This window comes from Moschus berezovskii, chromosome 4 (assembly GCF_049115385.1).
Source record: "Moschus berezovskii isolate FMDL1 chromosome 4, NW_MosBer_1.0, whole genome shotgun sequence".
Classification (NCBI taxonomy): domain Eukaryota; kingdom Metazoa; phylum Chordata; class Mammalia; order Artiodactyla; family Moschidae; genus Moschus; species Moschus berezovskii.
In genome coordinates, this window is record NC_142463.1 from 26,276,021 (window position 1) to 26,300,324 (window position 24,304).

At 40.2% G+C, this 24,304-nt stretch overlaps 1 protein-coding gene across 6 annotated transcripts in view; it reads right to left on the reverse strand.

Annotated features, from left to right (window-relative positions):
• The window catches only part of EPS15 (epidermal growth factor receptor pathway substrate 15), a 152,681-nt gene extending 129,791 nt beyond the window's left edge, over window positions 1-22,890 (reverse strand). For 3 of the 6 annotated variants that reach the window (XM_088835285.1, XM_088835284.1, XM_088835286.1), the window contains exon 1: window positions 22,385-22,688. In XM_088835285.1, coding sequence (XP_088691411.1) covers window positions 22,385-22,459 — 75 coding nt within the window. In that variant the 5' untranslated portion in view covers window positions 22,460-22,688. Of the gene's footprint in view, window positions 1-22,384; window positions 22,689-22,731 lie in introns of those variants that run through there. The other 3 variants (XM_088835283.1, XM_088835282.1, XM_088835281.1) reach the window with 3 other exon arrangements.
• Between the last annotated feature and the right edge of the window lie 1,414 nt (window positions 22,891-24,304).

Genomic DNA, 24,304 nt, shown 5'->3' on the forward strand with positions numbered 1-24,304 from the left:
AGTAAGCAAGTCCCTTTTTCCTCAACTTCTGAGAATGTTCTCTCTACCTCCCTACATAAAATAACACCAGGTCTTCTCCTGAAAAGCCAACCTTTTCTCAGAATGCTACCTCCAACCCCCCGCTCTAATTGAAACAATCTCTTACCTCCCTAGAAGCCCTCTCAAATGGCTGCTGTCCAGTTTTAACTTCCTGACTATCTCAGGTTCCAGAAATGGGATTAAAACCCTCTGCTTCCCCGTGAAGCTTGTCCACATTATCTCTGTTCTTAAAACAAAGACAAAATAAAACTCTGCTCTCTTAAGGTGTTTCCTTTTCAGCAAAATTACTATCTCCCTTTCCTTATCACTGTTATATTTTAACCTCCTGGTTTCCCCTACCTCACTCACCTGAGGCTATCGCACATGACTCATTGTATTCTTCCCCACCCTAAACCTTCATCAACTGGATGACTTCACCATAGACTTGGATAACCCATCCAACAACCTGGATTTTTACTTCCTTGATGCCCTTAACACCAATGGTTTCTTCAAAGCAGAGTTTTACAAAGTACCACCAACGTGCATATATTATGGCCCAGTCATCCTGTTCAGTTCAGTTTGGTTCAGTTGCTCAGTCTCTGCGACCCCATGAATCACAGCACTCTCTGCGACCCCAAGAATCACAGCACGCCAGGCCTCCCTGTCCATCACCAACTCCCGGAGTCCACTCAAACTCATGTCCATAGAGTCGGTGATGCCATCCAGTCATCTCATTCTCTGTCGTCCCTGTCTCCTCCCACCCCCAATCCCTCCCAGCATCAGAGTCTTTTCCAGTGAGTCAACTCGTTGCATGAGGTAGCCAAAGTATTGCAGTTTCAGCTTTAGCATCAGTCCCTCCAATGAACACCCAGGATTGATCTCCTTTACAATGGACTGGTTGGATCTCCTTGCAGTCCAAGGGACTCTCAAGAGTCTTCTCCAGCACCACAATTCAAAAGCATCAATTCTTCGGCAATCAGCTTTCTTCACAGTCCAACTCTCACATCCATACATGACCACGGGAAAAACCATTGCCTTGACTAGACGGACCTTGGTTGGCAAAGTAACGTCTCTGCTTTTTAATATGCTATCTAGGTTAGTTATAACTTTCCTCCCAAGGAGCAAGCGTCTTTTAATTTCATGGCTGCAATCAGCATCTGCAGTGATTTTGGAGCCCAAAAAAATAAAGTCTGACACTGTTTCCACTGTTTCCCCATCTATTTCCCATGAAGTGATGGGACCAGATGCCATGGTCTTTGTTTTCTGAATGTTGAGCTTCAAGCCAACCTCTTCACTCTCCTCTTTCACTTTCATCAAGAGGCTTTTGAGTTCCTCTTCACTTTCTGCCATAAGGATGGTGTCATCTGCATATCTGAGGTTATTGATATTTCTCCCGGCAATCTTGATTCCAGCTTGTGCTTCTTCCAGCCCAGCGTTCCTCATGATGTACTCTGCATATAAGTTAAATAAGCAAGGTGACAATATACAGCCTTGACGTACTCCTTTTCCTATTTGGAACCAGTCTGTTGTTCCATGTACAGTTCTGACTGTTGCTTCCTGACTTGCATACAGGTTTCTCAAGAGGCAGGTCAGGTGGTCTGGTATTCCCATCTCTTTCAGTATTTTCCACAGTTTACTGTGATCCACACAGTCAAAGGCTTTGGCATAGTCACTCCTGGCTCTTCTACATTCATCCAAACTGCTCTATATCCCAAACCACTATTTCAAGCATCTTGTTCTCCAAGCATAACCTTCTCTTTCAAGTGATCTTCCTCTGACCTTTATAAGACTTCTTATCCATGGACCCTTTCATTTTGACTGTGACCCATCAGACCAGACCATCTCTTTGCTTTATGTCCCTCATCATTCGGTTTATAGCCCATGGTGCATCATTTCAATAATCCTCTTGTCAATAATCTAAATTCTCTTGTTCCTCTTTTAGAACACACAAGTACCGCAAAACTCCAAACCTGGATGAGTTTCCAACTATCCTCTTTCTTCAATGCTGAGCCTAAAAAAGTCACTCAACAGGACAGATTGGTATAACTATAAATTCATGACCACTGTATTAGTTTGCTGGGGCTGCCATAATGGAGTACCAAAAACTGAGTGGCTTTGGAGAACAGAAATTTATTGTCTCACAGTCTGGAAGCCAGAAGTCCAAAACAAGACGCTGGCAGGGCCAAAGTCCCTCTGAAGGTACTAGGGAAGGATTGGCTCTAGGCTTCTCTCCCATTTCTGGTAGTTCCTTGGCATGTTGCAGCTTAAGTCCAACCTCCACGTGACATTCTGCCTGCATGTGTGTCTATGTCCAAATCTCTCCTTTTGATATAGAAGTCAGTGATTTTGGATTAGCAGCGTACCCTACTCCTTTATGACCTCCTCTTAAAATAATTACATTCATAATGACTCTATTTCCAAGTAAAGTCATATTTCTGAAGTATTGGGGGGTTAGGATTTCAACATATAAATTGGGGGGGAACACAATTCAACCCATAACAATCAGTAACCTCAATTTTTTCTGCCAAACATACTCTTCAACCCACTTTCCATAAAGACTATTCCAAGAAGATATGTGACTTCACTCCAACCAAAGAAAATCACAATTCCTTTGCAGGAGCTACCAGAAGAGAGGTCCTCTTTTCCACCACACCTGGAGTTACGAAGTGTACAAACCTGAAGCGTTTAGTGCTTATTTTAGTGCTATAATGGGAAAGCCTACCTGAGACTGGAGACAAGATATGAAGGGAAAATGAGTAGTGGTATCACTGTGACCCTCAGTTCAGTTCAGTTGCTCAGTAGTGTCTGACTCTTTGCAACCCCATGAATCACAGCACGCTAGGCCTCCCTGTCCATCACCAACTCCCGGAGTTCACTCAAACTCATGTCCACAGTGTCGGTGATGCCATCCAGCATCTCATTCTCTGTCATCCCCTTCTCTTCCCGCCCTCAATCCCTCCCAGCATCAGTCTTTTCCAGTGAGTCAACTCGTCGCATGAGGTGGCCAAAGTATTGCAGTTTCAGCTTTAGCATCAGTCCTTCCAATGAACACCCAGGACTGATCTCCTCCAGAATGGACTGCTTGGATCTCCTTGCAGTCCAAGGGACTCTCAAGAGTCTTCTCCAACACCACTGTTCAAAAGCATCAATTCTTTGGCGATCAGCTTTCTTCACAGTCCAACTCTCACATCCATACATGACCACGGGAAAAACCATTGCCTTGACTAGACGGACCTTTGTTGGCAAAGTAATGTCTCTGCTTTTTAATATGCTATCTAGGTTGGTCATAACTTTCCTTCCAAGGAGCAAGCGTCTTTTAATTTCATGGCTGCAATCAGCATCTGCAGTGATTTTGGAGCCCAAAAAAATAAAGTGTGACACTGTTTCCACTGTTTCCCCATCTATTTCCCATGAAGTGATGGGACCAGATGCCATGGTCTTTGTTTTCTGAATGTTGAGCTGCAAGCCAACCTTCTCACTCTCCTCTTTCACTTTCATCAAGAGGCTTTTGAGTTCCTCTTCACTTTCTGCCATAAGGATGGTGTCATTTGCATATGTGAGGTTATTGACATTTCTCCCAGCAATCTTGATTCCTGCTTGTGCGTCTTCCAGCCCAGCGTTCTTCATGATGTACTCTACATATAAGTTAAATAAGCGGGGTGACAATATACAACCTTGACGTACTCCTTTTCCTAAAGCCAGCTCTACTCTTAGACTTATCAATTAGATAAACTAACATACTTCCTTTCCACTTAAGAGAGAATGACCATTCCACGCAACTGCCACTTGCACGAAAGAGTTCTGATGTAAGAATGAATAAAACTGGCTAATAAAGTGAGTTTTATACTTCCTGACTGGTATTTGGAGCCACAGAGAGCCAACCAAAGAATACAAATCAGCAGAAATGCTTGCCAATTCCTTACATATTAATGTTTTCAAAAATATATCCACACAGCTTTTTTTAATCTCAAGCATAATTTGAAATAAACACCATTTACTAAATAAATCTGTTTCTTAAAATGAATTAAGAAACATTTTTTAGCATGTTTATTAGTTGTTCCACTTCTCATTTCCAAAATAGCAAAGAATTTAGTAAAAAGAATTTTCATCAATGTAATAACTACAAAATAGGAGAGGGCAAACTCTCAAGAGTTTACTGTTGATATCCAATTGGGTGGGATATTTAATAGGCCAGAACTAATATATTTGATTAGTAGAGCTGACCTGTACTAAGTTTAAGGTAAACAAGCATGCTAAAATTTAATACAGTAAAATAAAGAGTAGATTAGATAGGGAAAAAATATATAAGCTCTGCATAAATGAGACAAAAATTTTTTTCACAATTAATGGAGCTCCAAGAGACCCAAAAGAATCAGCAATGAAATGCTGCTTTTAAAAAAGGCAAGTTAGGGACTTCCCAGGTAGTCCAGTGGTTAGGACTTACTTCCAATGCAGGGGGCATGAGTTCAATTCCTGGTCAGGGAACTGAGATCCTACATGTCATGTAGTGTGGCCAAAAAATAAAAAAACAAAATGTTTTTAAAACGCAATTTAAATTATAAAGTACAGACTTAAACACAAAACATTTTAAAATCATATATATACAAACACTGTCGTTTTACAGCTTCACAGTAAATAACATATACTAAATCCTTTTTGAGCATTTCCTATATACCAGGTACTAGTCTTAACCACTTTACCGACTGAGTTCATTTAAACTGACAAGGCACATAAAATTATATCCATTTTACAGATGAGGAAAATGAGACATTAATAAGTTGAATAACTGACTCAAATGCACATACCTATTTAAGAGTTTGGAGAAGGAAATGGCAACCCACTCCAGTACTCTTGCCTGGAAAATTCCATGGACAGAGGAGGCTGGTAGGCTACAGTCCATGGGGTTGCAAAGAGTCGGACACGACTGAGTAACTTCACTTTCACATTTAAGAGTTAGCACCAGTATTCAAATCTAAGAAGTCTGATTACAGAACTCTAACTCCTGATTGTTAGGCTGTTGCCTCTATTATCAAGTTATCATCTTTACCATCATTTAACAGCACCTTTCGTATGCATTCTATCATCTGAACCTTCATAACAGAGAAGTATTACCATATTTTCCAATTCTTTTCACCTTCCATTTAAGACAAAGTGAAAGTGAAAGTCATGCAGTCCTGTCCGACTTTTTGTGACCCCAAGGAATTCTCCAGGCCAGAATACTGGCGTGGGTAGCCTTTCCCTTCTCCAGGAGATCTTCCTAACCCAGGGATCAAACCCAGGTCTCCCACACTGCAGGCAGACTCTTTACCATCTAAGAGCCACCAGGGAAGGTTTAAGACAACTTACTCTCAAAATAAATGTAACTTGAATAATTTTTATCATGAACCTACAATTGCAAACATTTATCCACTATTTTCCCTCTACTATGACAATCAAACATTAAGTCAAAGCAGTGTTTTGCAATTTTCACTGTACAAGTCTTTCACCTCCTTGGTTAAATTTATTCCTAAGCATTTTATTCTTTTTGATGGTAATATAAATGTACTTTATTATTATTATTATTATTTTTATTTTTTGATTGTACCATACAGCATATGGGATCTTACTTCCCCAACCAGAGATTGAACCCATGCCCCCAACATTGGAAGCAGGGAGTTCTAACCACTAGACTGCCAAAGAAGTCCTTGGAATTGTTTTCTTAATTTCCTTTCTGTTTACTGCTAGTGTATAAAAATGAAGCTATGTGTTGATTTTGTATTCTGCAACTTTGCTAAATTTGTCTATCAGCTCTAAGAATGTTTTCATGGAATCTTTAGGGTTTTCTACATATAAAAAATTCATAATAGTATGGAAGGTCCTCAGAAAATTAAAAATAAAACTGCCATATGATCCATCAATCCTACTTCTCGGTGCTTATCCAAAAGAACTGATATTGCGTTATCAAAGAACCCATGTACCTGAGATCTCCTATTCCACTATGTGCTTATAGTTAACAACACTATAACACACACTTAAAATCTTGTTAAGGGGGCAGATCTCATGTTATTTACCACAATATATATATTTTTAATCATGTTATCTACAAACACATTATTTTACTTTTCCCTTTCTAATCTGAATGCTTTTGTTTCTTTTTCTTGTACTAACTGCTCTGGTTAGAACTTCCAGTACCACGCTGAAAAGAAGACAGAAAAGCAGGCATCCTCATTGTGCTCCTGATCACAGGGCAAAAGCTTTTAGTCTTTCACTGTTTAGTATGATACTAGGTGTGGGTTTTTCACATGTGACCTTTATCACGTGGAGGAAGTTCCCTTCTATTTCTAGTTTGCTAAGTATTTTCATCATGAAAGAGTGCTGAATTTTGTCAGTGCATTTTCTGCATCAAGATTATCAAGATTTTTTTCCCTTCATTCTATTGAAGTGCTGAACTGACTGACTTTCATGTGATGAACCATCCTGGCAACGATTTCATTGTCTTTTCCTGGAAATAAACTGAAAAGCCAGGAACTACAAAGCATCCTTTTTCAGCCAAACTGAACCTTTGACTGGAAAAATATGGTCAGCTTACCTATACCATATCATGAAAAGATCTGTTGCTTTTCAATCCATAGTTAAGTAAAAATAGTGGCGCTATGTTACCTTCAACCATACACATTCCACCCATCTGCTATTTGGCCTACTTAGCAAACTGGAGCCTTAAGAGCTACAGTCCATGGGGATGCACAACTGAGCAACTAAACAACAACAACAAAGCAAACTTCTCTTTTAAAATGTAAATATTGGCAGAAATCAATACAACATTGTAAAGTAATTGTTATTGTTCTTTAGTTACTAGGTCCTGTCTGACTCTTTTGAGACCCCATGGACTATAGCCTACCAGGCTCCTCTGTCCATGAGATGTCCCAAGAAAGAATATTGGAGTGGGTTGCCATTTCCCTCTCCAGAGGATCTTCCCGACCCAGGAACCGAACCTGTGCATCCTGCATTGGCAAGTGGATTCTTTACCACTGAACCACAAGGGAATACCATAAAGTAATTATCCTTCAATTTTTAAAAAATGCAAAAATTGCAGTGTAATTATTAGGCTATACGTCTCAGCCTCTAGTTAAGAAAATGTAACTCCAGTTGGAGCACTTATATGAACGTTAGACTTGATGTGGTACTGCTGAGGAAAAGGAGTTAGGGGGGTTAAGAACATCTAATATGACCTGTTTTGCTTAAAGCTCCTAGTTCACGGTCTATCAGAGTATTATACAAATATGGTTTATACTGTATCATCTATGCGATTAAGTAGAAGACTCAAGGTTAACATACTAACATATCATTCATTCAAGCAACAGCTGATATGTTATTATACTAGGCACTTCTGATACAGAGATGAACAAACAAAACAACTTTTTTGCCCTCCTGGACCTTAATCTTCAGATAGAGAAAAAAAAGAAAGAAATTATAACACAATGGTTAAATACAAAAATGTATTTGATGCACTAAGCTGACTGTCAGACAAAAAATTATTCAAATAAACTGTACTCACTATCATTATTATCAGGCAGAAACAAGTACAAAGAGAAATATACTGAGGAAATAAAAAGTAAAAAAACTTGGCTGCTCATTCATTACTCATTTACATATCTCTTGTATTCACTTAGACATTGTATTAATTTAGACACTGATTCATTTAGACATCTCTTGTACATCTATATGCCTAGATACTGGGAATAATAAGTAAAAAACTATAGTCCCTGACATCGAGAAGTCAGTCCAGTGGGGAAAAAAAGACAGCAATAACAATCCATTGTAATAAGTATATCTCCACTGTAATAAGTACATCAAGAGGGAACAAACACTATTGCTATGGGATCAGTGATATCTAAGAGAGACATAATCATAAAAGTCATGTCTGAATTATTTCATAAGAAACTAAGAAAAAGCTGACGAAGACACACGTGACACCTAAACTAAATCAAAGGAGCCAGTCAAGCAACTGCAAAGAGCACTCCTATCTCAAGATTCCTATACTTGTTGCCTCCACCTGGAACATCTCCATAGATAATCATAAGGCTCACTTTTTATTTTATTCAGATCTCTGATCAAATGTAACATCCTCAGAGAGGCCTTTCTGACACGCTATCTAAAGTGTCACCTTATGGCACTCTTACCTAATCCGTTCTATTGTTTTTCCTAGCTCTTATCACTGTCTTACATCTCAGTGCTTAGTTGCTCAGTCATGTCCAACTCTTTGCAACCCCACGGACTGTAGCCCACCAGGCTCCTCTGTCCATGGGAATTCTGCAGGCAAGAATACTGGAATGGGTTGCCATGCCCTCCTCCAGGGGATCTTCCCAACCCAGAGATCGAACCCAGGTCTCCTGTGTTATAAGCGATTCTTTACCATCTGAGCACAAGGAAAGCCAATTTTCATTATCTATTTGTTTCTATTGGTCTCTCTGACTAGAAATATTAACCCATGGGGCCAGTGACTTGTCTTGCTCACCATATGGTGTCTTAATTATATAGTACTTTGCAGATAGTAGGCACTGAGTATTTATCGAATGAAGCAAAGGAAAGCAATGATGAATTTCAGGTACAGCAAAAAACATGTAGTACAAAATTTTGAGACATGGGTGATGGCTGGGTGCTCCTGACCAATAATAACTGTAAGAGCAAATACTTATATTTATTAAGGACTTACTATGGACAGGCACTATTTATTCTCAGCACTATACTTGTACAGTCTCATCTAACTTTCACAACTCTTTAAAGTACATACTCTTACTCATACCTTACATATGAAGAAAAACACAATGAGAGTAAATGACTTGCCCAAATTCAAAGCTAGCAGATGGCAGAACTAGAATTCCAAGCAATGCAGTACAAGGCCAGAGCTCACTCTTTTGACCACTGGCCTCCAAACACAGGAAACTGACAACCTCTCTGGGTTGTTTTCATGGAAGGAAGGAAGGAGGGAGGGAGGGAGGAAAGAAAAACCTATTATAAGTAGTCTTTAGAATATTACATGCTTCATATACTTACTGTTATCACTCAGTTGTGTCTCTTTGCAATCCCATGACTCTAGCCCGCCCAGGCTCCTCTGTCCATGGAATTCTCCAGGCAAGAATACTGGAGTGGGTTGATGTGGCCTCCTCCAGGGATATATTTATGCATGCTTTTCCCCAAATATAAGGAATAAGAAAAAGGGTCCATTCTCAACACTTCTATCCAACACTGTATTAGAGATTCTAGCCAGGGAAATTACACAAGAACAATAAATAAAAGGCATCAGACTGGAAAAAGAGGAGGTAAAAACTATCGCTATTCACAGATGACATGCTCTAATATTGAAAACAATCCCAAGATATCTACTAAAGAACTATTAGAACAGCTGAGTTCCAGAAAGTTGCAAAATCCCATATTCATGGATTCAGAAGGGTTAACACTGTTAAAACAGCAACACTCCCACTAATCACAAAGTCAACTCAGTCTCTATATAAGAATTTCAAATTAGTTCTTTGTAGAAACTGGCAAGCTGATTCTAAAAACATCACTGCTATTTATTCAATGATTCTTACATTGCAACAATGTGTATACAACATATGTAAGAAAAAGGAAGTCAAAGTCTAAATAACTTGTCATGGTCACCCAGAGAGAGCACAAGTGGCAGAGTGAGAATTCAAATCCAATTTGGTCTTGTACTTACTGTCCTTCCCACTATCTGAATTGTGATACTCGTTATTTTACATACTATTTTAGAATGGATCAAAGATTCTTTGAGCCTATCCTTGAAACCCCTGCCTAATGTCTTAGGCTCTAGGTTAAAAATTCTTGCTTTATTACAAAGAGACGAAAAAGCAGAGAATAAATCGTAAGAAAATAGAAATGATATCCCACAATGTGGACCCAATGCACCAAAATACTGTTTAACTTGGATCAAATACTCCTACGATTTTATGTTGTCCTTTTAATTACAGTTTAAAATGTCACCCACAGTATCAACCTTGGGCACTGTAAAACAAGGAAAAATTTAAGAACTAAATTACCACAAAATAATTCCATTATAATCACAGGATACCCAAGTGCCTTTCTTTCTTCTATTATCCTGCATCACAGTACTTATCACCCCAGAGTCAATGTTTATCTCCCTAGAAGACTAAAAGGTACTTCAGTGCATGAATCTAGGTCTTAGTCTCTTTGTATGTAGCGGGGACACAGGAGGCATTCAACAAATGTTTTCTGAAATAAAAGAGGATGGAATGGCAACAAGGGAAGCAGTAGGAAGCACCTTTACTGCATGTAATCTTCATATTTTTAATATATGCATAATGATGTAACTGTGTTGTACCTAGTAAATACAAGATGGAATGAAGTTACCAATAATCCCTGGTATCAGTGATTTATGAAAATTCTAATAAAGTGTAACATTTCATAAAAATTAACAGCCCTATAATAAAATCTAGCTGTTATAAGTATTTGGCTAGAGATGGTAGTAGTAATAGTTATTGTTGTTATTAATACCTACCACCATTTAAACTGATCTCAGACATTTATAACCATTATTTCACATATTCATCACAACAAATTCTGCAGGTTAGGTTTATTCATCATCTTATAAGCTAAAAAAGAAAGAGACTAAGAAACGTGTTACAGAGTCAAACAAAAGATTTACACCTAAGACATTCTGACTGCAAAGTCCAAGATCTCCCAGTATTTCACCCAAGCTCTCGACAAACCTGGAGCATCAGAAATCCCTACACATAGCAGTTCTTTAAGTTTTTCTTAGTAAATAGTCTGCTTTTTAGGGAAAATCTTCTCTGATATACAGTATGATCTTCAGTAATAAGATACTGAAGGAATTCCAAGTCCAAATTACCACAATCAAGAGAGTATTAGCTTAAAAGTAAATACTGGCATGACCTACACTAACCTAGATAAGCTTAGGTTTCGTAAGTAATAAATTCCTAGAGGTTGCAAAATGTAAAACTACATTCTATCATGTCTACAAAAACCCTCCACTATAACTTGGTACAATTACTTTCTAGAGATGTGGTCCATTTAACAAAAAGTTGATTTTTATATAAGATGTTGCAGCCTAGAATATATGTTCAGTTATAACCAAGGAATGGCACTATAATTAGTTCTGTCAGAGCTATTTTGCACTCAGAAATACAGACTAGTTCAATTTATGAGTTGTTTACACTGCTTAGGTTATAACATTGGCTTTACCACTTAGCAGTAGATTGATCTTGAACAAGTTACTTCACCTGTGTCTAAGTTTTCTCTTTATAAAACAGGAATAATAAGGATGATCTGTTTATCAGGTTTTAAGGATTACTGAAAAATCATACCTGACAAATCATAAGTGTTCAATAAGAATTATTACTAGAGTCGCAGAGAGTTGGACATGACAGAGTGAATGAACTGAACTGAACTGGTTATTATCCCCAAATTGACTTCGTTCTCTTTCTCACTCACTCACTCTCTCACACACACACACAAATTCCACTCTGAATAATTTGTTCATTTTACATAACAACAGAGGAATGTAATATCGCGTAAATGTTCATTTTTATCCCTAAAATTTATCTGAAATATTGTCAATGGCTGTTTACAGGAAGCAGCATATAGCAAATGTGCTTTAGATCAGATGTGCCCAGATTTGAATCTCAAGTCTACCGCTTACAACACAACCTGAGTAAATAATACAGAAGATTAATTTCTACTTGTAGAGAGGTTGTGAATATTAAAATGAAATAATATATGTAAGTCACCTAAAAGTGCCTACTGCTTATTAGGAGTTTAAGTAATATCAGTCTTCTTCCTTCTCAAAGGCAGCATAAGAATGTTTTCTTCCAAGGTCTTTGCATTAATATTTACCCCACTAGACAGAATTGTTCTACAATTAAAGTAAGACCACAATAAGAAAGGCAGTGAAATCACACGTAAAATTAAGTTCACAATTTTCAATTGTTTTATCATTCAAGTTTTTTAAGTTCAATATCCATGTACAATTAGGCATTCAGGGCTCGTGGCAGATTTAGGAATTAAAGTATGAAGATAAACCATTTCCTCTGTTCCTATCCCAAGAACACACATACTTCTCTAACTCCCAAATGACTTAGTGGATCACTAACTTTAAAAAGTATATTTAAATCAGTGATTCTCAAAATTGAAGCAATTTCATCCCCCAGGAAATATCTGGCAATGTCTGGAAATATTTTTGATTGCCCCAGCTGGAAACAGTGCTACCAGCATCTTGTGGATAAGGATGCAAAACATTCCACAATGCAGAAGACAGGCCCCCCTCCACACCATAGAATCAACAGGCCCAAAATGTCAACAGTGCCAAGGTTGAGAAACCATGATCTTTAAAAAACCAAAGTATTATAATATAGAAGCTTTCTCCCCAAAAGTATGTTTTTGGCCAAATTTTAATTGAAGACATAACAAGAAACAAGCAGCTTGATTATCTCAGATGGGAAACTCCTGGTACTGCTAAATACCCATTACAAAATTCCCAGTCTAAAGAGGAAGTGAGGCTTACCCTTCTTTGCACAGTTGTGCTTTTAAGTTTTTAAAAGAGCTCCAGCCTTTTTTTAAATTGAACTGTAGCTGATGTACAATATTCTATCAGTTTAGGTGAACAATATAGTGATTCACAATTTTTAAAGGTTACACTCTATTCATAGTTATAAAATATTGGCTCTATTCCCCATGTTATATATTCTTGCAGCATATTTTATATTAATACATAACAGTTTGTTCCTCTTAATCCCCTACCACTCTATTACCTCTCCCTGTTTCCTCTCCTCACTGGTAACCACTAGTTTCATTTTTACATCTGTGACTCTGCTTCTTTTATATTTACTGTGCTGTGCTTAGTCACTCAGTTGTGTCCGACTCTCTGCAACCCCATGGACTGTAGCCCCCCAGGCTCCTCTGTCCATGGGGATTTACTAGTTTGTTATATTTTTTATATATTTATTAGTTTGTTTACTATATATATTTGGTACATTTTTTTAGATTCCACGTGTAAGTGCTATCACATACTATTTGTTTTTCTCTGACTTATTTCTCTTAGCATAATACTCAAGTCCATCCATCTTCCTACAAATAGCAAAATGTCATTATTTTTTTTAGGGCTGAGTAGCAGAGTCAGACGCGACTGAAGTGACTTAGCAGCAGCAGCAGCAGCATTTCCATTATTGGAGAAGGAAATGGCAACCTACTCCAGTGTTCTTGCCTGGAGAATCCCAGGGACGGGGGGAGCCTGGTGGGCTGCTGTCTCTGGGGTCGCACATAGTCTGACACGACTGTAGAGACTTAGCAGCAGCATTTCCACTGTATTAATATATACACATATACACCACATCTTCTCAATCCATTCACCTGTTGATGGACACTTGGGTTGCTTCTGTATCTTGACAACCATAAATAATGCTACTATTAACATTGGGGTGCATGTATCTTTTAAAATTAGTGTTTTGTTTTTTTGGCTATATGCACAGGAGTGGAATTGCTGGGTCACATGGTAGTGTTATTGTTAGTTTTTTGTGAGACTTCCATACTGTTTTCCACAATGGCGACATCAATTTACATCCTCACCAACAGTGTACAATGGTTCCCTTTTCTCCACATCCTCACCATTTGTTTGTGTTCTTGAAGACAGTCATTCTGACAGGTGAGTGATCTCATTATGGTTTCGATTTGCCTTTCCCTTATGATTATCAATACTGAGCATCTTTTCATGTGCCTGGTGGCCAACTGCATGTCCTTTTTGAAAAGTCTATTCAGTTCTTCTATTTTTTAATCAGGTTGTTTGGTTTTCTGACGTTGAGTTGTATAAGCTGTCTAAATATTTGGATATTAACACCTTATCAGTCATTATTTGCAAATACCTTCTCACACTCAGTAGCCTGTCTTTTTGTTTCGTTGACGTTTTTCTTTGCTGTGCAAAAGCTTTTACGTTAGGTCCATTTGTTTATTTTTACTTTTATTGCCTTTGCTTTCAGTTCAGTTCAGTCGCTCAGTCGTGTCCGACTCTTTGCAACCCCTTTGCTTTAGGAGATGGATTTTTAAAAAACGTTGCTGATTTATGTCAGAGTGTTCTGCCTATGTTTTCCTCTAGGTGCTTATGGTTTTAGGTCTTACATACAGGTCTTTAATCCTATATGTATTTAATCATATTGAGTTTCTGTATATGATGTTAGAGAATGTTCTAGTTTCATTCTTTTACATGCACCTGTTCAGTTTTCCCAGCACCATTTATTGAAAGGGCTGTCTTTTATCCATTGTATATTCTTGCCTCCTTTTGTCACAGATTAATTGACCATAAATGCATGGGTTTATTTCTGGGCTCTCTATTCTGTTCCATTGATCTGTGTGCCTGTTTTTCTGCCAGTACCATACTGTTTTGATTACTGTAGCTCTGCAGTACCAACCACTATTTTTTTATTAAACAGGTGATTTGTTAAAGTATTATTTATATTACAAAGCTTCTTATACCTCACTTCTATCTTACTTTCATACAAAATGTTAAAAAGCTCACATTTTTGTGATACAGACGCACAGTACATGAGGCCAACTTTCAACAGGTATCATTATTATACACCAGGTTAACAACAATCAAAATGTGAGAATATACTATGTTGATGGGGGAAAAGCACAAACACTGTTGCTGGTATAAACTTTCTGAATGCAAATTAGCAGTATCTATACAAACTGAAAGTATCTCTTAGCCCTAATTATACCTACTAAGAATTAATGCACATACACACTTATATGCAGAGTACATCATGAGAAACCCTGGGCTGCAGGAAGCACAAGCTGGAATCAAGATTGCCAGGAGAAATATCAATAACCTCAGAAAAGCAGATTATACCACCCTTATGGCAGAGAGTGAAAAAGAACTCAAGAGTCTCTTGAGCAAAGTGAAAGAGGAGAGTGAAAAAGTTGGCTTGAAGCTCAACATTCAGAAAACTAAGATCATGGCATCCAGTCCCATCACTTCGTGGCAAATAGATGGGGAAACTGTGGAAACAATGGCTGACTTTATTTTTCTGGGCTCCAAAATCACTGCAGATGGTGACTGCAGTCATGAAATTAAAAGAGGCTTACTCCTTAGAAGGAAATTTATGACCAATCTAGACAGCATATTAAAAAGCAGAGACATTACTTTGACAACAAAGGTATGTCTAGTCAAGGCTACTCCAGTAGTCATGTATGGATGTGACAGTTGGACTATGAAGAAAGATGAGCACCGAAAAATTGATGCTTTTGAACGGTGGTGTTGGAGAAGACTCTCGAGAGTCCCTTGGACTGCAAGGAGATCCAACCAGTTCATCCTAAAGGAGATCAATCCTAGGTGTTCACTGAAAGGACTGATGCTGAAGTTGAAACTCCAAAACTTTGGCCACCTGATGCAAAGAGCTGACTCACTGGAAAAGACCCTGATGCTGGGAAAGATTGAGGGCAGGAGGAGAAGGGGATGACAGAGGATGAGATGGTTGGATGACATCACCAACTCAATGGACACGGGGTTGGGTGGACTCCAGGAGTTGGTGATGGACGGGGAGGCCTGGCATGCTGCGGCTCATGGGGTCACAAAGAGTCAGACATGACTGAGCGACTGAACACGTGTATGAAGATGTGTAAAAGAATATTCCCTGCAGCACTGTCTGTATTAGAAACAATACAGAACTCCATCATTAAGTGGCTAGTTAAGGAAAGTGAAAGTGAAGTTGCTCTGTCGTGTCCAACTCTTTGCAACCCCATGGACTGTAGCCTACCAGGCTTCTCCGTCCATGGGGTTTTCCAGGCAAGAATACTGGAATGGGTTGCCATTTCCTTCTCCAGGAGATCTCCCCAACACAGGGATTGAACCCGGGTCTCCCGCATTGTAGGCAGACGCTTTACCGTCTGAGCCATCAGGGTATACTCATATCAAGGAATATTCTCAAATTTTGGATATAATGAGGGAATCTGTATGTGCTTGTATAGAACAATCTCCTAGATAAATTAAGCTAAAAATAATAATAAGCCACAAAATATGCAGCTTATTCAAAAGAAATATACATACACACTATATATCACATCTTATACACAGGTGTATAACATACACACACACACACACACACACATTTGCATACATATCACACAGTAATGGGGCTTCCCAGGTGGCGCGAGTGGTAAAGAACCCGCCTCTCAATGCAGGAGATATAAGAGATATGGGTTCGAATCCTGGGTTGGGAAGATCCCCAGGAGGAGGGCATGGCAATCCACTCCAGTATTCTTGCATGGAGAATCCCATGGACAAAAAAGTCTGACAGGCTAAAGTCCACGGGGTCACAAAGATTTGGACACAACTTAGCACACACTATTGCTGGAAACACACACAAGGAACAGCAAGAATGACTGCCTCTAGGAGAGGGCCAAGAGCATGATGGAGATTTTCACTGGTATACGTGAGGGTTTTGTTTTTTCTTATTTGCTGCACTGGGTCTTAGTTGCATCATGCAAGATCTTTTGTTGTGGTAAAAAGACTCTCTAGTTGCGGCACTTGGGCTCCAGAGCATGTAGGCTTCAGTGGTTGTGGTGCACGGGCCCTCTAGCTGTGGCACATGGACTCCAGAGCACACAGGCTCGACAGCTGCAGCCCATGAGCTGATGTGCTTCACAGCATGTGTGATCTCAGTTCCCAGACCAGGGATTGAACCCACATTCCCAGCACTGCAAGGCGTATTCTTAACCACTGGACCACCAAGGAAGTCCCTGAGTTGTTGTTGTTTTTAACAGAACTTTATTCTGGTTCTTTCGTTTACTGACTATAATACATAAGTCACAAATTATGAGCCTCAGTATTCTCCAGTTTGAAATAACAGCCTTGCTTATTAGTTATTATGAAAATTAAATGAGAGCATAAATTGCTTCATAAATTATAAAGCAGTATACAAAATTATAAATTAGTCTTCTAACTAAATTCTCCAAACCAACTATAATAATTATCATTCTTCTAGCCAATTTCTCTAAACCCAAAGATGGGAATGTTTAAGATGGAATGAATGTAAATGCAGATGCTATCTTAGAACACACATTCTTACTTCACATATAGCTATTTATTTTTTAATTAAACTATAGCTGTAATTAATATTATATATAATTACAGCTATCAATGTAAAAGGGTAAATTTTCAAAAACATTTGTCATATAGAAACGTTAAATCAGCTGATTACAGAAGAAATTCATGCTTACTATTGAAAAGAAGTAAAAATTATAACCATGCTATCATAAATTTTGTGTTTTTTTCTTCCAGTCTTTTTTCTATGTTACGCTTAAGTAGATTAGATTTATCTAAATAAAATGTTTCTACTTTACTGTAAAACAGCATTCACATTACAACATCCCTCAGATTAAAAGCTCCTAATAAACGTAATTTTTAATGAAGATAATACTTTGGCCACCTCATGTGAAGAGTTGACTCACTGGAAAAAACTCTGATGCTGGGAGGGATTGGGGGCAGGAGGAGAAGGGGACAACAGAGAATGAGATGGCTGGATGGCATCACCAACTCGATGGACATGAGTTTGAGTGAACTCCGAGAGTTGGTGATAGACAGGGAGGCCTGGCGTGCTGTGATTCATGGGGTCGCAAAGAGTCGGACACGACTGAGCAACTGAACTGAACTGAATCATATTTTATCTTGGTGATGAGAGTTCAACTACTTTAAAATGAAATTCCTATATATGGGTTTACCTAATGAACTCTGTCTGGATTAATTTTCATTTATTTCCACCAATTCTCCAAATTATCCAGATCTTGATCAATGGATGTTTTCCCTCCCCTCCCTCCCTCCCTCTCTTCCTCTCCCACTCTTTCTCTCTCTCAAGGCATCTTCCTAATTTTGGCTTCCATAGCTCCAATTTTATTACGCCTAAAATTCACGAAACAAAGAAGCATGTAACTATGCTTATAATTCTTTGAAGAGCAAGTGCTGTGCTTAGTCGCTCAGTCGTGTCCCACTGTCTGCGACCCCATGGATTCTACCCCTCCAGGTTCCTCTGTCCATGGGGATTCTCCAGGCAAGAATACTGGAGTAGGTTGCCATGCCCTTTGAAGAGCAAGTAAAACACCCTAAATTGAGACCTTAAATTAGACTATTAGTGAAAGGGAAATAGGAACTATGATTTGTTACTAAATAAATATGCTCAATCTCTTTCTACAAAATTTAGTCTGTTATTATTGTTCTGTCTGCAAACAGTGAAAACAAAAAATAACTCAGGTTATTCCTAGGAGACTCTCTATTGGACAAACCAACTGTTCCTAATTAATTTTAACTATGACACCTCCTCCCAAATGCTGAACATTCCAAGCCATTTTTGAAAACTGTTAGATATTGCTCAGGGAAGCAACGGTTTCCTGAGTATACTGGACAAAAGTATCATTATTGTGCCTTTTCCATAGTAGGAACTCAAATGATAAATGATACTGAATAAATACTTCTTTTCTGTTTCTGAGAACATGTTGTAATTTTCACACTCTACCCTGTAATTTACCATCATGATTGTTATATCAGACCACAAAGGGGATAGACATATTAATACATATTGCCTACTTTTTAAATGAAATTTAAAATAAATACCAAAAAATGAAATTATGGGAGATATTTTTTCCCTCCAATTTTCAAATTTTATATAATGCAGTTATATCACCCTTGCAATCTTAAAAAAGCATTAAAAGAAAAAGTATCCTTAGAGCATTTATTGTTTTTGACCATATATTAAGATTGTTTTAAGTCCCATTCTAAAGGCTCTTTTTAGTATTAAAAAAAAAATCCTTGCTAAACTAAAACAAGAGAACTTCAGCATAGAGCTGAACTGACAGAGTATTATTTAAAATACTCCCATTATGCCATCTTTCAACAAAATAAAACCTTTCTCATCATCAAAAGCACTACTTGTGCATCCACAGTTGTATTATCAAGATACCATGAAAGGTAACTAGAGATTCAGAGGCAAAGGACATTGCTTCGATACTTTTGAAGTTCAGTACCTAACTAGGAAAACAAGGCAAATAGTGAAAAAGAAAATACAAGGGAGCAATGGATATGCCAAGCATCTAGTATACAGACAAGTATAGTAGACAGCTTTTGAAGTCCTACAGACTTTGGTTCAAATCTTAGATCTTACTTACTAATTTATGTAAATTAATTCCCTGATTTGTAAAATGGAGTGTTGGGTTAAGTGAAGTAAAATTCTCAGCATATAGTAACACTTAAAGGGAAGTTAACAGTATTAGTATTAGTAGAGATGCAGACTTAAAGTAGAAATGAGCAATCAGCAAAGTTTAAAAAGAGGAAGTATTAATATCTTTTTGTCATCTACTACCATAAGCAAAAATCACAAGATCTTTCTCATTCAAGTTTTACTTATTGCCAAAAAGAAAACAGAACACCTGGTAAAGAAAACTGAAATCAGAAAACACAAAGGCTATAAAGTACTAAAGTACCCTAAGAAAGTCACCACTAGATCTCCAAAATACAGAATATGATCTATTAAAAAAATGTTCTTTGGAAAGGTCTTTAGATCAGCTAATTCAAACTCTCCAACTCTCTAGAACTAAGCTCCATGCTTTCTTCTGTCTCTGAGCGCCAAGAATTGTCATCTATCTTGTTCATAAGTATATCCTCAGCACCTAGAATAAATCCTAGTACATAATAAATGGTCAGTACATATTTGCTGGATGAATATTAAAGCTAAGAAAACTGAGGCCTGGAGATTTAACTCAATGACACAGTTAACTCCCGGCAGAGCTGGGACTGAAACTAACATTTTACTATTCTAGCATTCTATCCTGTCTAGAAGCTAGACTATGATCATTTACATAACTTATCTTGGTGGTTGGGGAATTGGAGGGTTTGCTGGCAGGCAGGAGAAAGAGGAAGGAGAAAATACACCTAGTTTTCAGGTGTTTTTCCCAACTGTCAGTTTTGCTTAATTGATAGGGGCCAAAAATTCTACTCAAGATAAATCCAGCATAGAGCAGGGAACATAATAGGTACTTAACAAATACGGGCTGAATGAATCAACCTACTCCAAAACTATTATTATTTAATAACCAAGGGCATAAACTAACTTCAGCATCTGTTTAATCTTTGTAACTGTCACAGAGTTCTTCAGAATTTTCAGTCATTCATAAGACAAATATTATTAATAACTTTCTCCCAGATATGCACTGAGGGAGAGAGATGAAAGATGTCCCTGCCGTGCAGGATCTCACTTGAGTATGCCTATGTCTGAGTGTGTCTTGAGGGGGTGATGGTGACATAAACAGATCAATAATGAATATGAAACCAGGTTGCACTGTTACCTCAGTTTATTTGCGTCAAGCAGTTTTAACACAAATCAGACAAATTTTAAAATAACAAAGAGGCACATTAGGGATTTAAACACTTGGGAATGTTCTCTTTCCTGTGCCTTTATGATATATCTTATTGCTTCCTAATGTCTTTAAGGGCTTCCTTGGTGGCTCAGCGATAAAGAACCTGCTTGTCACTGCAGGAGATGCATGTTTGATCCCTGGGTGGGGGAGGATCCTCCGGAGAAGGAAATGGCACCTGCTCCATTATTCTTGCCTGGGAAATCCCATGGACAGAGTAGTCTGGCCAGCTAACAGTCCACATGGTTGCGATAGAGTCAGACACAACTTAGCGACTAAACAAAAACGTCTTAAAATCTAAATGTTCTCACTCATCTGGATATTCAGTATAAATGAACCATCAATGTTTGTTCTCTCATACGTGAAACACTGAACGATAATACTCCTGATTCAGTATTTACTCTGTGTACATGTTAATATTTAAATATATAACCACAAGAACACACTTAAATTATTTAACTGTCTATAAAACTGACAGAGCCGGAAGAAGATATTCAGAGATGAATGACAGTAAATAGAAACTAAAAACATAGCCTTACCCAGGAAGAAAATAAAGTACGCACACAACTAAGAAGCAAATCTGTAAAAGTTCTCAGGAAAACAAATCTTCAAGAGGGGAGAGAACTCTCGCTGGAATTGGCCAGAAGAGCAGAAGAGCAACAGCCTGCCAACAGGATCTTGTTTAATGCATATCACCAACTAGACTATTAAAGAGTGAACACCCATAGGTCAATGTTGCCATTCCTCAAGTTTGAGTTTCAGGAGGACCCTTCCAAAGAGATTCAGTACCAAGACTAAATCACCACATTCCAAGTCTTCTTCCCCATTTATCTGCTTGTCAAAATAGGATAAGCAAGACTAAGTAAATAAACTGGAAAATAACAGACTTCGCACTTATGAAGCTGAAAATTCCTACAAGCTGAAGTTACTTATTTTACCTAAGGCACATGTTTATATATGATTCCTGGTTACTGAGGGGAACATTTTTCACTCAATTTATCCTAGAATGCTAGGCAAAACACCCCCAAAGTCTCTTCCTCCTCAAACAGAAAACTTTCCAGCCCAAATGTATAACTTATCCCAATGTTTTGCCTCAGAAACCCTGAGATACCCAGGCCAAGGAGAATACAAGGTGGCAGGGAGATACTACAGGGCAGGCAAGAAGGCTGGCGTGGGCCCCAAAGGGGGAAAGTCCGTGGCCACCGGTTCTGGAGAGAACAGGCTAAGAAGGTGAGGTTAGCGTGAGATTCGGTCAGAGAAGCGCCAAGGGACTGACAGGCGTACCACCTCTCTCCATCCAGGACATCACCGGAAGATTGTAATTGGTTTTCCCAAGGGAGAGGGAGGAACGAGGCTCCCAGGGCGACTGATGCTCAGCGGTTTTCTGGGAAGCACGAGGACTGACTCTGAAGGAGGCAGAACGGCAAGACAGAACAGAGCACACAGGTTTTGGCGACGGTCCCCCCACGACGAGTGATCTCTTTGGTCCTTCCCAGCACCAAGACGGGCGGGACCATCACACCTGTGAAAGGATGTTTTCCCTGCTTTCCCCATAGACAGCGATAGAGAGCCTACCCGGTAGGAGTGGTACCAGCACTGAGGAGGGAAAAGACTGAACCGGGGGATCTCACCCAGCAGGAAACCTGATCAGCAGAAGAGGCTGAAGCCAGGAAGGGGCGAGCGGGGTAAGAAAGCGCTCGGGTAGGATGAGACTTATTCGGAAGACAGGCTGACTGGAGGAAACTGCTGGGAAAGGGAGGGCTTTCGTCGGACTCCAGTGGGAAAAGGCCGGTTTAGCGAGGAAAAAGCCTGGCTGGGAGGGGGGCCCTGAGCGCCTGGCTCGGGAAGGTGACGCTGCCTGTCCCGAGGGTGAGCCTCGTGCGGGGCGAGGGCTGACCCGGCGGCGAGACTGAACCGCGCGAGCTCAACAGGAGCTCACCTGGGGTGCGTCTGGCCTGGAAGGAGGAAACTTCCCGGGTGGGTGAAGGCGGACAGGAGAGGGTCTGGCTCCCATCCGGCGGGACTGGGGCACGGAGGGGTCGGGAGGAGGGGGCGCCGCGTGGGGCGGGGCCGGGGCGCGAGTGGCGGAGGTACCGGCTCAGGATGGCGTCCTCCCGCAGTCGCACTCACAGACTCACGTTCACAGGCGCGCGCGCGCGCGCTCTCAGTGTCGGCCGCCCCGCCCGGGCGGAGAGAAACTGCCCGGGTCGGCGAACCGCAGGGCGGTGGGGGAGGGGGCCGGGGACACCGGCCGGCCGAGCCCGGCGGACCGGCGGGCGGCGTTACCTGTGTCAGGGAGAGCTGGGCCGCCGCAGCCATGGTGTTTCCATCATGCACGGGAGGGGAAGGAAGGACAGGCGGACGGGGGCTCGGGGCGGGGAGGAGGCGGAGGGAGCGGCCGGAGGCGAGGCCCGGGCGGGCTGGCGGGCGTCTCCCGTAACTTCGACAACTTCCCTCCTCTCGTCCACCCCGCCTCGCCCGGCCCCGCCCGCCCGGCACAGGCCTCGGAGACGCCCAGATCCCGGCGCCGGAGTTTTTGCTGCTGGACCGGAGCCTGCCCCGGGACCGCCTGAGAAAACCCGGCACGGACAAATAATTAAGGCGGACGGGCTGTGGAGGCAGAGGCAACTCCAGATTGTCCTGAGAACTTTAGCGGATCACCTACCCAGGCTAAGCCTCTGCTTCTGAAAAATGGGAAGAACTATATCCAGAGTCCACGTTGCTTGCGAAGATTAAATGAGATAATAATAGGAAATAATGGTACTTTTTATATGCCAGAATCTGTGTTGGACGCTTTTATTTTTAAATTGTGTAAATGAAGGAACTGAGACATGAGTAAGTTGTAGAAATGAAACTGAAACACAAATAAGTGTCATATGTAAGAGCCTGCAACTGAGCAGATAGCTGGTGGATTAGAATGCAAGTCTGACTCCAAAACTTTTCATTTAACCATCTGCTATTAGGGTGAGCACCTGAAGAATTGATGCTTTCAAACTGTGGTGTTGGAGAAGACTCTTGAGAGTCCCTTGGACTCCAAGGAGATCAAACCAGTCAATTCTAAAGGAAATCAACCCTGAATATTCATTGGAAGGATTGATGCTGAAGCTGAAGCTCCAATACTTTGGCCCCCTATTATGAAGAACCCACTCATTAGAAAAGACCCTGATGCTGGGAAAGATTGAAGGCAGGAGGAAAGCGGGAGGACAGAGAAGATTTGGTTGAATGGCATCACTGACTCAATGGACATGAGTTTGAGCAAACTCCAAGAGATGGTGATGGATAGGGAAGCCTGGCATGCTGCAGTCCATGAGGTCACAAAGAGTCAGACGTGACTGACCTACTGAACAACAACATTAGGGGGGTGATATCAAAAGACAAGACTAACAAGTCAAAATCTAGGTAGGAATGGAAATAAATACTCTCCACGCTCACTGGCTGCCTGCCACACTTAGACCCTTACTCTTTCAGTAAAAGAGCACTGGGGCCTCCTCAGGGGCTGCAGCACTCCTAACTCCCTTCTTAGTCCCCCTGGCAAACTCCTCCTGCTCTCTCTCAAGACACCACCGAAGTATCACCTCCTTTACAAAGTATCTCCTGCCCTCCCCAAGTCAGATTTACACACTTAACATTTCTTCTCTACCTTATGAAGTCATCATCACCCTAATGGCTCTTTACATCTGTCTGCCCTCTAGATGAGATGGTTGGATGACCTCACCAACTCGATAGAGATGAGTTTGAGCCAGCTCCAGGAGTTAGTAATGGACAAGAAAACCTGGTGTGCTGCAGTCCATGGGGTCACAAAGAGTCAGATATGCCTGAGCGACTGAACTGAACGGACCCTCTAGACAGAGCTCCTCAA